The sequence below is a fragment of the Oncorhynchus keta genome, chromosome 28, assembly GCF_023373465.1.
Source record: "Oncorhynchus keta strain PuntledgeMale-10-30-2019 chromosome 28, Oket_V2, whole genome shotgun sequence".
Taxonomy (NCBI): Eukaryota; Metazoa; Chordata; class Actinopteri; order Salmoniformes; family Salmonidae; genus Oncorhynchus; species Oncorhynchus keta.
The window spans coordinates 23,862,289-23,879,682 of NC_068448.1; the positions used below are offsets into that span (position 1 = coordinate 23,862,289).

Below are 17,394 nucleotides of genomic sequence, written 5' to 3' on the forward strand. Positions count from 1 at the left end.
TGTGAATTACCATCTCTGTGTTTTGAGAGAAATGTCTGAGTTTGACCCACTCCAATTTGCTTACCGCCCAAATAGGTCCACAGACGATGCAATCTCAACCACCATAGTGCCCTCCAAGCTCGTCATCAAGCTCGAAACCCTGGGTCTCGACCCCGCCCTGTGCAACTGGGTACTGGACCTCCTGACGGGCCGCCCCCAGGTAGTGAGGGTAGGTAACAACATCTCCATCCCGCTGATCCTCAACACGGGGGCCCCACTAGGGTGCGTTCTGAGCCCTCTCCTGTACTCCCTGTTCACCCACGACCGCCTCCAACTCAATCATCAAGTTTGCAGATGACACAACAGTGGTAGGCTTGATTACCAACAACGACGAGACAGCCTACAGGGAGGAGGTGAGGGCCCTCGGAGTGTGTTGTCAGGAAAATAACCTCACACTCAACATCAACAAATCTAAGGAGATGATTGTGGACTTCAGGAAACAGCAGAGGGAACACCCTCCTATCCACATCGATGGAACAGTAGTGGAGAGGGTATTAAGTTTTAAGTTCCTCGGCGTACACATCACAGACAAACTGAATTGGTCCACCCACACAGACAGCATTGTGAAGAAGGCGCAACAGCGCCTCTTCAACCTCAGGAGGCTGAGGAAATTCGGCTTGTCACCAAAAGCACTCACAAACTTCTACAGATGCACAATCGAGAGCATCCTGTTGGGCTGTATCACCGCCTGGTACGCCAACTGCTCCGCCCACAACCGTAAGGCTCTCCAGAGGGTAGTGAGGTCTGCACAACGCATCACCGGGGGCAAACTACCTGCCCTCCAGGACACCTACACCACCCGATGTCACAGGAAGGCCAAAAAGATCATCAAGGACAACAACCACCCGAGCCACTGCCTGTTCACCCCGCTATCATCCAGAAGGCGAGGTCAGTACAGGTGCATCAAAGCTGGGACCGAGAGACTGAAAAACAGCTTCTATCTCAAGGCCATCAGACTGTTAAACAGCAACCACTAACATTGAGTGGCTGCTGCCAACACACTGACTCAACTCCAGCCACTTTAATAATGGGAATTGATGGCAATTGATGTAAAATATATCACTAGCCACTTTAAACAATGCTACTTAATATAATGTTTACATACCCATTATTCATCTCATATGTATACGTATATACTGTACTCTATATCATCTACTGCATCTTTATGTAATACATGTATCACTAGCCACTTTAAACTATGCCACTTTGTTTACATACTCATCTCATATGTATATACTGCACTCGATACCATCTACTGCATCTTGCCTATGCCGCTCTGTACCATCACTCATTCATATATCTTTATGTACATATTCTTTATCCCTTTACATTTGTGTGTATAAGGTAGTAGTTTTGGAATTGTTAGCTAGATTACTCGTTGGTTATTACTGCATTGTCGGAACTAGAAGCATAAGCATTTCGCTACACTCGCATTAACATCTGCTAACCATGTGTATGTGACAAATACAATTTGATTTGATGTGATGCTCACGGTTTAAGCAAGAAAACAATAATTGCTTAGATAAATTGAACAAAGTGCTGCGCATAGCCAATATATGAATGGCCTACATGTAGCAACTTTCACAGTGAATACTTTTGTTCATATGTTTTGTGCGAATTAATTTAATATTGTGAAATGTATCAGTAAAACATATTGTGCCGATTTAATCTAACCACCTAGTGGTTAGAACGTTAGACTAATAACGGAAAGGTTGCAGGATCGAATCCCCTAGCTGACAAGGTAAAAACCTGTCCTTCTGCCCCTGAACAAGGCACTTAACCCACTGTTCTCAAGTGCACCATTTATCTTACATCTGAAGAATGCGGACATTTAGGACATGAAATATCACACTTCCTCAATTCAAATATTATGGTGACACTATACCAAAGATAGTTTAGTATGATTTAGAAACTTGGGAACCAAACTCTGTATGTAGCAAACCTGAATGCACCATTGAAGTATTTTATAGCCACTAACCTCATGTGCAGACCATGGTACTAGTCCTCCGATTGTGCTTAGTAAAATAGGTGTCAACTCGTAATTTCTTTAAGTCGACTACAAAATGCCCCATTTACAATGTATTTAATTATAATCTAGGCTACAGTCTATGACTATGAAGTTTAGCCATAGAGTCCAGGAACTACTAAACCATATAAAAAAAAATCTAATGATCAATATCCTAAAACGTTAAACCACCTCTAATCAAATCATGCTATGTCAGTGGTGTGTTAGGTGTATAGCGTCGATCTAGTGCAGACGAAGGAAACCCTCTTTGCGACAACTTTCATTAACAAAACACTTTATTGCAGCACAGTTTGTCATAATTACAAACAGTACCAGCTAAACATTTGGACACACCTACTCATTTATTTTTTCCTATTTTCTACATTGTAGAATAATAGTGAAGACATCAAAACTATGAAATAACATTACGAATCATGTAGTAACCAAAAGTGGTAAACAAATTAAAATATATTTCAGATTCTTCAAAGTAGCCACCCTTTGCCTTGATGAAATCTTTGCACACTCTTGGCATTCTCTCAACCAGCTTCATGAGGTAGTCATCTGGAATGCATTTCAATTAACGGGTGTGCCTTGTTAAATGTTCATTTGTGTCATTTCTTTCCTTCTTGATGTGTTTGAGGCAATCAGTAGTGTTGTGACGTGACAAGGTAGGGGTGGTATACAGAAGACAGCCCTATTTGGTAAAAGACCAAGTCCATATTATGGCAAGAACAGCTCAAATGAGCAAAGAGAAATGACAGTCCATCATTAGTTTAAGACATGTAGGTCAGTGATCTGAAAATTTTCAAGAACTTTGAAAGTTTCTTCAAGTGCAGATGAAACTGGCTCTCATGAGGACCGCCACAGGAATGGAAGACCCAGTTACCTCTGCTGCAGAGGAAAAGTTCATTAGAGTTACCAGCCTCAGAAGTTGCAGCCCAAATAAATGCTTCAGAGTTCACACATCTCAACATCAACTGTTAAAAGGAGACTGTGAATCCGGCCTTCATGGTCAAATTGCTGCAAAGAATCTACTACTAAAGGACACCAATAAGAAGAGACTAGCTTGGGCCAAGAAACTTAACCAGCAAGGCTACCAAAGCATTCTACAGCGATACACCATCCCATCTGGTTTGCGCTTAGTCGGACTATCATTTGTTTTTCAACAGGACAATGACCCAAACACACTTTGACCAAGAAGGAGAGTGATGGGGTGCTGCATCAGATGACATAGCCTCCATAATCACCCAACCTCAACCCAACAGATGGTTTGGGATGAGTTGGACCGCAGTGTGAAGGAAAAGCAGCCAAGAAGTGCTCAGCATATGTGGGAACTCCTTCAAGACTGTTGGAAAAGCATTCCATGTGAAGCTGGTTGCAAAACTGTCATCAAGGCAAAGGGTGGCTACTTTGAAGAACCTAAAAATATATTTTGATATGTTTAACACTTTTTTGGTTACTACATGATTCCATGTGTATTATTTCATAGTTTTGATGTCTTCACTGTTATTCTACAATGTAGAAGAAAAGAAAGGGGAAAAAACCCTGGAATGAGTAGGTGTGTCCAAACTTTTGACTGGTACCCTATATAAACTACTGCTCTTTTGAGTGAGGGAAAGAAGACAGACATTTGGAGCAAACATTTAGCAGTAAAACATTAAGAAACATTTTCATAGACTGATTCCACATATAGTGATATAGAAGGTTGATGGCCATCAGCTACCTCCCACAATGGGCCAATACGACAGAGAAAATGATCTTATATACATTATCAGACTAAAATATATTAAAACCATGCCACCCTGTATCACTTGCTACTTTCTCCCCAAAGGTTGTCAAATGTCGACAGATTCTGCATTTAAAAAAAGGTCCAATGCAGTCGTGTTTTATCTCAATATCAAATTATTTCTGGGCAACAATTAAGTACCTTACTGTGATTTTAATTGAAAACAATGGTAAAAAAAAAGAAACAAAAATAGCTTCTTGGCAAAAAGCTATTTCTCAAGCAATAATTTCATTAGGACTGTCTCGGAGTGGTAGCTAATTGGAGAAGCTTAATGGAAGGGATATGTAACCTGAAAACTAGCTGTTATTGGCAGAAGTTTGGAACTCTCTGTTATTGGTCTATTAACACCGCCCGGTAATGTCGCCAGGCAGGCCAAAACTCCACCCATGCAAAATTACCTGAAATTTCAGGCGTTCTCTTCAAACAACGCTTACACTAAAAGGATATTATCATAATTTTCACAATTTCACAGAATTATTCCAACCTCAGTGTAGAAAAATAGATAAAACATACGAAAAATCACATTTATGACTGCACTAGCCCTTTAAGAGGTGAGTTTCAACTTGAAGAGGACAGCCTGAGGTGTGGTGACATCCGCCACTGCTAGTTCCTGTCCATCGGACAATCCCAGTTCTGCAACAACACAACATTACATTTACAAGATGGCTGAAATAAACACATAGCTTTATATGATCTACCACACACACACGCATCTTACCTTTCAAGGTTTTGCAAAGGTTTGGTCTAGTTCTTTCTTCAATTGAAGCTATAGTCTGTAAATACAGTGTCTTATTTTTCCCGTCCAGGGTTGCTGTGATGGCTGGGGATTTCATTTGTCTGGTAAACAATAACTTTTTAAAGTTAACAAACAGCCTCTTCTGTGTGAAGACATGGCAGACATCAATATCAGTCGATCTGGTTACTAGGAGATGTACTCACAGGGAGGCGTTCTCTGTCAAGTACTCCAGGACCTCCTGTAGCTTGGCAGAGGGTGGGAACTGTAGATCCTGGGGCACCTGGCTACAAGCTGAGCAGTTCTCCTGTCAGACCAAACAAGAGCATGAAGGCACAAGTAGCCTGAAACCATGCCACACCCTTATAGCTTTGTGTGTCATTAGCACCGTCAGTTACATTAATACAGTTCTCCTAAATAAAATGGGCAATATATTTCCATTAAGGACACTCATCTGGTTACATCAAAAACAGTACTAACCTTTCGCTCTGCCTCAAAGGTGTAGGTGTACAGTCCGTCCACAATATTAAATACCAGATAATTATTCAGTGGAATATAAGTGCTGCAAAGTCAAAGAAAGGTAATATGAATGATACCTAGTATGGAATTGACCTACTCTCCAGTGAGTCCATCATGTGACAAAGGGATGAGTCATAGTACTAACCTTGAAGCTATTTTAAAAACTTCAGTGGAGCAGGCAGCTACAAAGCAACACAAATGGTGAAATATGTTACACTTTACTTTAGGATTCTTCAAGATAAAACCCAATGACAGTCATTAAAGGTTTCCTACCAGCTATTACAGCATTAGTTGACGCCACAGCAGGGATGATCCTTTTCACGACACCTGAGGCAAAACAATGTCAAAATAAATCTTTAACTCCACTGTTCAGATTTCAGCAACCAATACTTGTAAGCAAGGGAGTTGGTGTCAATACAACTTCAATTATTTATTTTTTAAAATTCTAATTGAAAATGGAATTGATAGCAAATTGTTTGTCCTATACAGAATGTATGGCTGAAAGCTGGTAAAACATGAGTTTTATAATCTCCAGGACAGGGTGTTACAGTATGGTTCTCCTCACCTTGTGTGAGTCTGTATGTGACTCCTGTGATGCTGTAGTCAACAGCTCTCTCCTGGGCCCTCTGAAACACCCAATGGATGTGCTCAGGGTTATCCCCATCCAAACCAACACCATCTGAGGGACAGACAAGAGCCAGACTGTCATTAGCTGCCATTATCTGTTATAAATGGGTATTATGTTGATCTTTATGATAGTGTTATAAAGGAATTATGACCACCAAATGGCACATTGTGCAATACCAGTTTGGGGAGGGGTGGGTGGGAGAGGTTGAGGGTAGCTGAAGGCTGGGACTAAAAACAAACAAAAATATAACTCATGTAAAACATACTGTCCAGCAAATGTACATAGCATGTATAAGCTGTATTGTTGTCCATTAATTTACTCTAATCAGGGGAGGGTGGTAGGTTTACGGGAAAATAACAATATAACACATTATAATATAATATATATTTAGTTTACTCCAATGAGGTAGGGTTATAGATATATACACACACACACAAAAGTCACTTAGAAATGTCCTTGTTTTTGAAAGAAAAGCAAATTTTTGTTGTCCATTTAAATAACATTAAATTGATCAGAAATACAGTGTAGACATTGTTAATGTTGTGAATGACTGTAGCTGTAAACGGCTGTTTTTTTTATGGAACATCTACATAGGCGTACAGAGGCCCATTATCAGCTTCATTAAATAGTACCCTCAAAACACCAGTCTCAACGTCAACAGTGAAGAGAAGACTCCAGGATGCTGGCCTTCTAGGCAGTTCCTCTGTCCAGTGTCTGTGTTCTTTTGCCCATCTTAATTTTTTATTGGCCAGTCTGAAATATGGCTTCTTTTTTTTTTGCAACTCTGCCTAGAAGGTCAGAATCGCAGAGTCGCCTCTTCACTGTTGACATTGAGACTGATGTTTTACGGGTGGGTGGGTGTGAGACTGATGTTTTACGGGTGGGTGGGTGTGTATGTATGTATGTGTATGTTTACACACACAAAATATAATGATAAATTGTGTAATTTGAGCCCTGAATGCTGATTCGCTGACAGCCGTGGTATATCAGTATACCACGGGTATGACAAAACATGTATTTCTACTGCTCTAATTATGTTGGTAACCAGGTTATATTAGCAATAAGGCACCTCAGGTGTTTGTGGTATATGGCCAACATATCACGGCTAAGGGCTGTATCCAGGCACTCTGCGTTGCGCACATGAACAGAGCCATGGTATATTGGCCATATACCACACCTCCTTGTGCCTTATTACTTAAACGCAACATGCAACAATTAACGATTTTACTGAGTTACAGTTCATATCAAATCAAATCAAATTTATTTATATAGCCCTTCGTACATCAGCTGATATCTCAAAGTGCTGTACAGAAACCCAGCCTAAAACCCCAAACAGCAAGCAATGCAGGTGTAGAAGCACGGTGGCTAGGAAAAACTCCCTAGAAAGGCCAAAACCTAGGAAGAAACCTAGAGAGGAACCAGGCTATGTGGGGTGGCCCGTCCTCTTCTGGCTGTGCCGGGTGGAGATTATAACAGAACATGGCCAAGATGTTCAAATGTTCATAAATGACCAGCATGGTCGAATAATAGTAAGGCAGAACAGTTGAAACTGGAGCAGCAGCATGGCCAGGTGGACTGGGGACAGCAAGGAGTCATCATGTCAGGTAGTCCTGGGGCATGGTCCTAGGGCTCAGGTCCTCTGAGAGAGAGAAAGAAAGAAGGAGAGAATTAGAGAACGCACACTTAGATTCACACAGGACACCGAATAGGACAGGAGAAGTACTCCAGATATAACAAACTGACCCTAGCCCCCCGACACAAACTACTGCAGCATAAATACTGGAGGATGAGACAGGAGGGGACAGGAGACACTGTGGCCCCATCCGAGGACACCCCCGGACAGGGCCAAACAGGAAGGATATAAGGAAATCAGTCAATTAAAACACATGAATTAGGACCTAATCTATGGTTAAGGGCCTAAGGGGACATAGGTCCACCCACTTGGGAGCCAGGACCACCCACTAGGGAGCCAGGACCACCCAATCAGAATGAGTGTTTCCCCACATAAGGGCTTTATTACAGAAGGAAATACTCCTCAGTTTCATCAGCTATCTGGGTGGCTGGTCTCAGACAATCCCGCAGGTGAAGAAGCCAGATGAGGTCATGGAATGGTTACACGTTGTCAGCGGTTGTGAGAAATGAACAAGAAATTCTCTGGCAACAGCTCTGGTGGACATTCCTGCAGTCAGCATGCCACTCCCTCAAAACATGAGACATGTGACATTGTGTCGTGTGACAAAACTGAACATTTTAAAGTGGCCTTTTATTGTCCCCCAGCACACGGTACACCTGTGTAATGATCATGCTGTTTAAATCAGCTTCTTGAGATATTATCTTGGCAAAGGAGAAATGCTCACGAACAGGGATGTAACTAAATTTGTGCACAGAATTTGAGAGAAATAAGCTTTTTGTGCATATGGATAATTTCTGGGATCTTTTATTTGTTTAGTATATATGGGGGATTGGAAATGATGCAGATAATTACATTGGTAGAAGCCACAATATATCTGCCATATTAAAGCTGATCTACTCCCTTGTGGAAAAAAATAAATAATTCCTGGCTGTTACTGCTCTTTCCTAATGCAATCAGCAAGGGCAGAAACAGCCAAAAAACAATACTGTATTGCAAACTGTACCGTCAGATAGTCATATTACAGGGTCTCTCGAGTGGCACAGTGGTCTAAGGCACTGCATCGCAGTGCTAGCTGTGCCACTACAGATTCTGGGATCGAGTCCAGCCGGCCATGACGTCGCAGCCGGCCGTGACCGGGAGACCCATAAGGCGGAGCACAATTGGCCCAGCATCGTCCGGGTTAGGGGAGTGTTTGGCCGGCAGGGATGTCCTTGTCACATCGCGCAGTAGCGACTCCTGTGGCGGGTTGGGCGCAGTGCACGCTGACACAATCACCAGGTGTATGGTGTTTCCTCCAACACATTGGTGCGGCTGGCTTCTGGGTTAACTGGGCATTGTGTCAAGAGGCTGGGTTGTGTTTCGGAAGACGCACGGCTCTCAGCCTTCGCCTCTCCCGAGTTCGTACGGGAGTTGCAGCGATGAGACAGGACTGTAACTACCAATTGGATACCACGAAATTGGGGCGATAAAAGGGTCAAAAAGAAAAAAGATTATATCAGCTGTGGAGGTATTATGACTATGACAATCTTTATGATAGTGTTATGGAGGTTTTATATTGGGCGATACAGCATAATTATTTTCTGACCTTTTTGATTGCAATCAAGAGGTGATGTGACAATGAATAGAGTAGTGTTATTCGTGGTTGTACCTCCAAAAGGCTTGTCTTTGGGCCACTGTAGCATTCTGACATATTCAATGCAGTGCTCTGGCAACCGCGGCATAGACGCAATGGTGCACATGGGGAAATTAATCTGTGGACCAAAAGAATACATCAAATTAGGCTATACAACACACATACAATTTAACACACACAAGTTAATTTTGCGTCACTGATAACACAAAATGGCTGCAGAACACAAATCAAAGTCCAACTTAACATAGAAGTGGGCTACTGAAGTAGTACACAAAAAAATTGGCAGGTCTGAGAGAACTTGGAGCACCTGTGGTGGGTAGAGCTCTAGGCTGCAGTCGATGCATGCAGTCATGCCAGGCAGAATGACCCGAGCATTGTCTTTGAAACCCTCCGTCCCTCCGTCATTGAGGGGGATGATGGAACTGGGGTCCAGAACACCATATACTCATAGCTCAGGAGAGATATCTGTAAATGGGGTCTTCAATTAGTTAGAACTGACATTTTACATACAAGGATTTTTCTGCCATTGAAATCCTTGGGCGGACTGCCTCAGCGTTTTTTCGGGACGCCTAAATCCAAACAGTTTTTAAAATTAATATATTAAAATCTGGATGGAAAAACACTGAACTTAAATGAATAAAACCAGATAAATCGGGTCTAAAAGATAAAATTGACCTACAGTAGAGGTCGACCGATTAGGATTTTTCAACGCCGATACCGATTATTGGAGGACCAAAAAAGCCAATACCGATTAATCTTACGATTTTTTAAATGTATTTGTAATAATGACAATTACAACAATACTGAATGAACACTTATTTTAACTTAATATAATACATCAATAAAATCAATTTAGCCTCAAATAAATAATGAAACATGTTCAATTTGGTTTAAATAATTCACATTCACATTTCTTGCTAGCTAACCAAATGACAGCTGCATCTCTCGCTGTAGCCACAGAAAAACGACCAGGGGAAAAAGTCGGTCACTGACACACTCGTTCAATGACATGATATCCTCCTAGCAGCTAGCTAGCTAACTAACGATGGGCCCTGTGTTTTTAGCTTGCTAAATAAATACGCTAGCCCAAGGGTGTCAAACTCAATCAGTGCACGGGACATATTGAAATAAACTACGAATTTGCGGGTCAGATATAGCCTACTTATTTTTACAACACATTTTTTAAACGTTAAACTGGGACGCAAACTGGCCATTGTTTTATCAGAAAAAAATCCCTTTATAAAATGTCCACTTATGTACATAGAATTATGTATACAGAATTGTTACATATTAAAACAAAGAAATATAAATCATATTTGTACAGCCTTTGCTGCTATGCATAATATGCGGCGACCCTAATCAAAAAAGTACTTAACTCTAAATAACAAAAACGTAGCAATAAATTGTAACATTTAAACTTAAAACATGTTTTTGTTTTTTTGCACTGCATGGATCACGGGTGCAGTTGAATACAGCATTGCTGTATGGTGACATACACATGTATTGTAGTCAGTAGGCAACCTAGCCTACTGCGATTATTGTGGATAGTCACGGCAATATAATAGTTTGTTTAAAAAGTTGACATGCTTTGCAAGAAGAATGATTTCCCTAATTATCCTTTTTACATGGACACATTTGAAATCAGGCTACTGAAGGAACTTTCGATAAATACAGAAATCCGCAAATAAAAAGTAACGTTCTACCACAGTGACAATGTTATTTATGCGAATACTTCTTGATTCTGATTTTGAACATATACCTTTTGTATGTAAAAACTATTTCGTTTTTTCCGAGTTCGTTAATGCTTGGAAGTCGGAGATTTCTGAGTTCCCGTTTGTATTAAACGCGGCATAAGGTGAAGCCATAGACTGTTAGGGTGAAGCGCAACGTAATTTTGATTCCCATCAACATTACTGCGCGTGTCCTACTCTCGCGAGAAGCTGAACTGCTAAGAACGATAACTGATTTGATCAGCTGATCAGTCAAAATACTCGCGCAGTGAAACTCAAGAGATGGCGAGTATGGAGCTTGCACCACTTAGACCATGGGATGACTTCTTTCCAGGAGCTGATCGATTTGCAAAACCCGACTTCGGAGATTTAGCTAAATGGAACAACAGGGTGATCAGCAACTTGTTATACTATCAGACCAATTATTTCGCCGTGGCCATAGTGGTTTTCCTGATTGTGGGGTAAGTCATCATGACAGCGCGAGCTTCCTAGCATTATCTACCCAGCTGCTATAGCTAGCCAGATAACTAGTTTCTTTGATTAGCCTGCCATCCGATCCACGCGCCAGTCGTGGGCATTTATTCATAGCAATGCGCAGTCCCTATATACCTTTTCATATTACTGCAACGACAAAATAAGAGATCCAGTCATGGAATTGGAATGGAGTCTGGCATTAGCTACTGTAGTTGGCCTGCTAAAAACAAATGTCATTGCACCACTTTTCCTGAATCAGCTGCCAGCAACTGTGTGACATTTTTTTTAAATCATGGGAGCCATGATGAACATAGTAATTACAAGGTAGTGTAGGCCTTAGGCTAATAGTAACCAATTTCTCTATAGTCTAATTTTCATTTGAGTACTTGAGTACCTTTTTTCTCTTTTGAAATTAACATAAATGGTACTCTAAATATAAAAAGGTACTCAAGTACGAAACTGAACTCTGTAAAATTAGTCAGAGATGAGTTTCCTGTCACATTTATTTTCTATTAATAGACTCTTGAGTCGACCTGACAATGACAACACGTGGATGCTGCAAGTTGTCCCAGCTGTTGGGTCCTTATCTCAGCCACACACTGATCCATGTCAAAGTATGCTATTAATACAATTGATAAGATACCTGAGGAACATATTTGTATGCGTCCTAATTACTAAATTGTAGCTTGAAAGTTATATTATTTTAGAAAATGGCTCAGATAAAAACAAATAAATAATGTAAAGGTGTTCATCTTATTCCAGCCACCAGGTTGTGCTCATCATTACATGTATTGTGTTTTAGAGCCCCAATTGTTGTTTCGCATTGCCATGTATAGCGTTTGAGTGGATTTAGAGGTTGTGTAATCTGTGTTTCCCTTCTGTTGTGTAGGTTTCTGAACCCTCTTGGCATGTTTCTGGGCGGTGCGGTGGTCTCTCTGGTCTTCACGTGCTCGGTGTGGGCAGGAGAGAACAAGAATTTCATCAAGAACTTCAAGAAGAAGAACCCCACTTTGTTTGTCATCGCTGTTATGGGAACGAGCTACTTCCTGCTGTCACTGTGTGGTGGAGTGATGGTCTTCATTTTCGGAATTACCTTTCCCTTGCTGTGTGAGTCTCAAATTCTACACTCATAGGGCCAGCTTTTTGGACACAGATTAAGATCATTGTACAAGACTAGGCTTTATCTGTGTCTGGGAATTCAGCCCATAGGGTCAGAATCCTGATAATCACACAATGCACAAGTATGCACACAGTAACTAGCATGCAGATTTATCCTAGCTTCCAGGCCTTTTCCAATGGTAACTCCATTGGAATATGGTGCAAACTAGCTACATATTGTATGCAAGATAATGTGATATAACCAAAGATTTTTGGTGTCCATTACTGGCTGTTACAGGAAAGCCCCATACAAACTGCCACCATAGATTTTTCAACTAACCTGTCCTTGATGATACTTTCTTAATTTTCGATTTGGTGTAAGAAGTATCTTAGAAATGTCAGTTCCCAGTTGCAGGTGGTTCTACAAAAATCAACGGAACCCCCTCAAAAATATGAAATCCATGTTTTGTTCCTCACCATCTTAGCTGCCGCACATCTAGCACTTCCCAGCATCTTTGCAGGAACTATTCATTTCAATGCAACACGCCCACACAGATGCAAGAGGCATATCTCATACAAAACATGGAGTTAATATACACTGGACAAAAATATGAATGCAACAAGCATACTCATCAGATATGTCAACCATTGAGCAAGCTTGGGATGCTCTGGATCCAAGTGTACGATAGCGTGTTCCAGTTCCCATCAATATTCAGCAACTTCGCACAGCCATTGAAAAGAAGTGGGACAACATTCCACAGTCCACAATCAACAGCCTGATCAACTCTATGAGAAGGAAATGTGTCGCGCTGCATGAGGCAAATGGTCGCACCAGATCCACGCCCCTACCTTTTTGTTTGTTTTTGTGTAGTAATTGAATCTTTTTTTTGTAAAAAATGTTCTGGCTGATATGAAAGATGCCGCAACGCAAGAGATGCGTGTTAATGTTTAGAGCAAGAGTCTGGGCTCTTAACATAAGTCCCCTGGTCACTAGATACTATCGTCAATAGATGCTAAAGCAGTTAGCGTCTATGAATGGGGTAGGTGCAAACATGGGGGATGAGTCCCAGAAGATGGAGCAAACAGATTGTATTTAGATTTTTTTTATTGAACCTTTATTTAACTACACTCTCTAATTGTATGGGTTTAATATGGAGAATGCTTGTGCCACTGTTTTGAAAAGAAATAGCCTAGACCAGTGTTTCCCAATTCCAGTCCTCGAGTACCCCAAACAGTACACATTTTATTTGTAGCCCTGGACGAGCACACCTTATTCAACTTATCAACTAATCATCAAGACCTTGTTAAGTTGAATCGGGTGAGTTTGTCCAGAGCTACAACAAAAGTGTATGGTGTTGGAGTAGACTGGAGATGTGAAGTGCTGGCCTAGACAAACTGCTACATTCTGAAATACACATTACAGAACACAATGTTTAGGGCAATTGGTGGTTCTGAGAAAAGTACAGGCAACAACTAACATTGTGGTGGAAAAACAGGAGGCAGTCAGTATGTGACACAGGCTAACCCAAGAGGGCTGTCCTGTGGCTGCCGACGTGGTTGCTCTGTACTGTCTGTACTATAGACTCCACTACATTTACTGGCTTACATCATGCAGTCAGCATCTGGCGAGGGAAGTAAAGATGCCTCTCCTTAACCTGTTAGTCAATTGTTTTTCATAACATACCTGGAAAATAATGATCCTTCTCAGTTGAAGCTGCATAAGAGTAAGGCACACCTGTGCACTTTTACAACATGTTTCCAGCTGACAGAATGGGAACATGTTACCATGGGAATCTCCATTGAGGATAGCATATCCTGAATGGGTAGGAAACTAATCCTGCCTTTCTTCCCTATAGTGATCCTGGTTCATGCGTCTCTGAGGCTGCGCAACATGAAGAACAGACTGGAGAATAAGATGGAGGGAGTGGGCATGAAAAAGTCCCCGATGGGCATCATCCTGGATCTGTTAGACCAACAGGAGGAGAAGATCAACAAGATCCAGGACTTCCTGGAGTCAAAGCTAAACAAGGATTGAGGGGAGAGAGCCAAAATGGCACCCGCAACCTCATTCTGATTAAATTCAACATGGTTTGCTTTTTCCTTTAACACCAAATTCAAGTGTGTTGATTTGTACCCCATATAATATCAGTGTTGTCGCATTCCCCCTATTTATCATTCTCACTCCATTTGTTTTGTTATATTGAAACACCTTTGTACATTTTGTGTCACAGTCCCTGATTTTCTTTGGAGCATTTCAGAAAGATTTGTACTGTCGTGTATGGATCAGATGTTGGGGGAAAGGCACTTGGCACAATGAAATGAGGCATGAGCATTCCTGTGTATGTTGTGTGTACATTCAAATAAATACACAATACACATGTCGTTATGTAATTGCAATATGTATCCAGGCACATTTGACTTTTGAGCGTGCGTGTACAATGTCAACAACAAAAAAAGCTGCATGCCAGAATGCAACTATTGCATGTTAAACCAATTGTGTTCAGTAGCGTAGCATTTTTAATGATCTTTTTTTATTTTTTAGATCAAAGAATTTAATCAATCAGAACCAATTTATTTGCTACCTCAGAAAAATAATCATCGCTGTATTTTCTCTTAAGCTGAACTGGTGTCGCTGGGCTCCCCCTTATATTCACTGGACCAGTGACTGCTTATTGACAAGTAGCAATAATGTCCCTCTTGTTACTTCAGACCCTGTGGGTTGGGCTTGAGATGAACATTATCAGATCATAGTTATGCAATATGGGAAAATGAATGGCAAATGCAGCTTTATTAATTGAATAAGTCATGTTGTATATGTTAAAGTTGTGCTTTCATTTATCGCCAAATCTTCTGTACTTGTGTATTCAGCATAAAGCATGCAGAAAACAAATGTTTGCATTACAAAAAGGACAGGGTAAGGCACCAAAGTATTGATGGAAAAAAATATTAGTGCAAGAATGTTACCTCTGTACTATTAAATATTACACACATTATGAATGTTTGGTGTATTTCTGTTGTGTATTTGAAAATAGGGATTCTGATTGTATTTTCCTGTATTTCCCAGATGTTTGGAGATTTTTTTTTGTCATATTAAAATGCCAATCCATTTTATCCAATTCCAGGGATCACCATTGGTAATTCATATAAAACGATTAAATAGATTTTAAGACGCTGTTCAGATCCCAGAATTAAATACCCAGTGCAGTTAAAAACATGATTTCCTGTGTTTTATACATAACCTCAGCAAAAAAAGAAACGTCCTCTCACTGTCAACTGTGTTTATTTTCAGCAAACTTAACGTGTGTAAATATGTGTGTTTCAGGGATGCCCTCATGCCCTCCCCCAACTGTTGCTTTCAGATCTCGCTATGCGTTTTGGATGGGATTCAGATCTGTACTCTTAGCTGGCCACTCCAGAACAGTCCAGCATCTCTTATTGAATCATTCCTGGGTGCTTTTTGACGTGTGTTTGGGGTTGTTGTCCTGCTGTGGGGTTGCTTTGCTGCCTCCTGTACTGGGGGCCTTGAATGTGTGCAAGACATCATAAAATCACCAGGCTATCAAGGTGTTTTGTAGTCCAATGTTCAACCCAGTGTCCAAAAACTGTTTCTGTTGAACGTTGTGGGTCTTCCAGAAAAACAACGACCCAAAACACACATCAAAAGAGTGGTTTAAGAAGAAACACTGAACTGTTCTGGGGTGGCCAGCGAAGAGACTAGATCTGAATCACATCCATAACCAATGGCAAGATCTGAAAACAGCCGTTGGTGGAGGGAACCCGTCTAACATTGAATAATTAGAACAGTTTGCTGCTGAAGAGTGGGACAAATTGCCAGTAGAAAGGTGCAGCAAGCTCATCGATGGCTACAAGAAGCATTTGTTGGCAGTTATCTTGGCCAAAGGCGGTGCAACCAAGTACTAGCTCTGGGTTGCCAATAAATGTGTCCATGCCATTTGTCTTTATTTTTTTAATTACATTTTTTAAAAACATTTTACAAAAATAAAATTGGTTCTGAAATGTTGAAAATCCAATAACAAGGTGTGGAGAGTTATTTTCTATTTCAACTTAGAAGAAATAGGGAATGACACAACCCGAAGATCATACAAATGTATGTTAATGAAGGAAAGATTGACATCTGAAACATTTTGTATGTACACAGATTTTTTATGTCAATACAGTTATTATTCCAGTCCCTGAACGACTGATCCACAATGTTTTACACAGTAAAAGACTGGCTGGATTCAATCCGTATCGCTAAAGTATCACGGAAGATCCACATTATAGCTCATTGAAATTTAGGGGTTGATTCAATCTGTATTGCTAAAGCGTTACAGATTGCGCAATCAAAATGTTAAGGTAATTTACTATTGAGCTGACACATGCAGCGTTTACCATGAATGCAGTCTCTGCTAACACGGGAACATTGCCTTTAAATTTCAATCATGCTGTAATGCTGAACTTCAGCAATACAGATTGAGGAGAGCCCAGAAAGGCAATGTTCTTGTGAGACTGCATTCACAGTGAAGGCTGCATATGTCGGCTCAATCGGAAATTACCTTTACATTTTGACGTAGATCTTTTGTAATACGGATTGAATCCATGGTGCCTCCGTATACTGTATATTCTGTATATGGTGTTCAGCTGTATCTATATTGAAAAGGGCAGTTAGACACCATAGTGGTTTTAAAAACCCATATATGAAAGATCCAAGTCATCAGTAGAGGATGTACTATGGTTTTGGGGCTGTACAAAGTCATGGAATTTTACACAAACAAATATAATTATTTTTTTCTTAGACAGTCTTCATTGAGTCTACTTATACCTATGAGGCACATTCTATGGTGCATTTTCCAGCTGTAGACTCATATCCAAATACCATAAAAGTTCTTCCAAACCTCAAAGAACAAAACTTGTTCTGCCTGACCATGAGAACTGAGGCAGACTATTGTTACAAGTGGAAGACATTAAACACATCATGTTGAACAAACACAGCCTGATGTTGTAAATTCCTCAGAGATTGAAGAAGAGACTGGTTTCTCTTGATTCCAATTCTTTGGGGAGCGGCACCTGTAGGAGTAATACGTTACGCAAAGAAACAGCTGTGAGAAAGCTTTGA

At 40.7% G+C, this 17,394-nt stretch overlaps 2 protein-coding genes and 1 long non-coding RNA gene across 4 annotated transcripts; 1 reads left to right on the forward strand and 2 right to left on the reverse strand.

Moving 5' to 3' along the window:
* Nucleotides 1-2,331: 2,331 nt before the first annotated feature.
* Nucleotides 2,332-7,501, reverse strand: LOC118360401 (NEDD8-activating enzyme E1 catalytic subunit-like). Of its 2 annotated transcripts, XM_035739664.2 has the most exons (8): nucleotides 5,887-7,501; nucleotides 5,648-5,761; nucleotides 5,356-5,409; nucleotides 5,228-5,264; nucleotides 5,044-5,125; nucleotides 4,770-4,870; nucleotides 4,549-4,667; nucleotides 2,332-4,463 (listed from the first exon to the last, which is right to left on the reverse strand). In XM_035739664.2, the coding sequence occupies exons 1-8, from the start codon at nucleotides 5,996-5,998 to the stop codon at nucleotides 4,375-4,377; spliced, it is 708 nt and encodes a 235-aa protein (XP_035595557.1). In that variant the 5' UTR covers nucleotides 5,999-7,501; the 3' UTR covers nucleotides 2,332-4,374. The 2 variants fall into 2 exon arrangements, with proteins under 2 accessions (XP_035595557.1, XP_035595558.1); XM_035739665.2 differs by having other exon boundaries at nucleotides 5,648-5,992.
* A 1,475-nt stretch (nucleotides 7,502-8,976) lies between these two features.
* On the reverse strand, nucleotides 8,977-10,838 carry LOC118360403 (uncharacterized). The gene is made up of 3 exons (XR_004820850.2): nucleotides 10,736-10,838; nucleotides 9,284-9,441; nucleotides 8,977-9,094 (listed from the first exon to the last, which is right to left on the reverse strand). It is a non-coding gene; the product is annotated as an uncharacterized LOC118360403 (long non-coding RNA).
* A 111-nt stretch (nucleotides 10,839-10,949) lies between these two features.
* LOC118360876 (PRA1 family protein 3-like) lies at nucleotides 10,950-15,271 on the forward strand. Its single transcript, XM_035740385.2, has 3 exons — nucleotides 10,950-11,167; nucleotides 12,070-12,287; nucleotides 14,135-15,271. The coding sequence occupies exons 1-3, from the start codon at nucleotides 10,989-10,991 to the stop codon at nucleotides 14,311-14,313; spliced, it is 576 nt and encodes a 191-aa protein (XP_035596278.1). The 5' UTR covers nucleotides 10,950-10,988; the 3' UTR covers nucleotides 14,314-15,271.
* The last annotated feature ends 2,123 nt before the right edge of the window (nucleotides 15,272-17,394 follow it).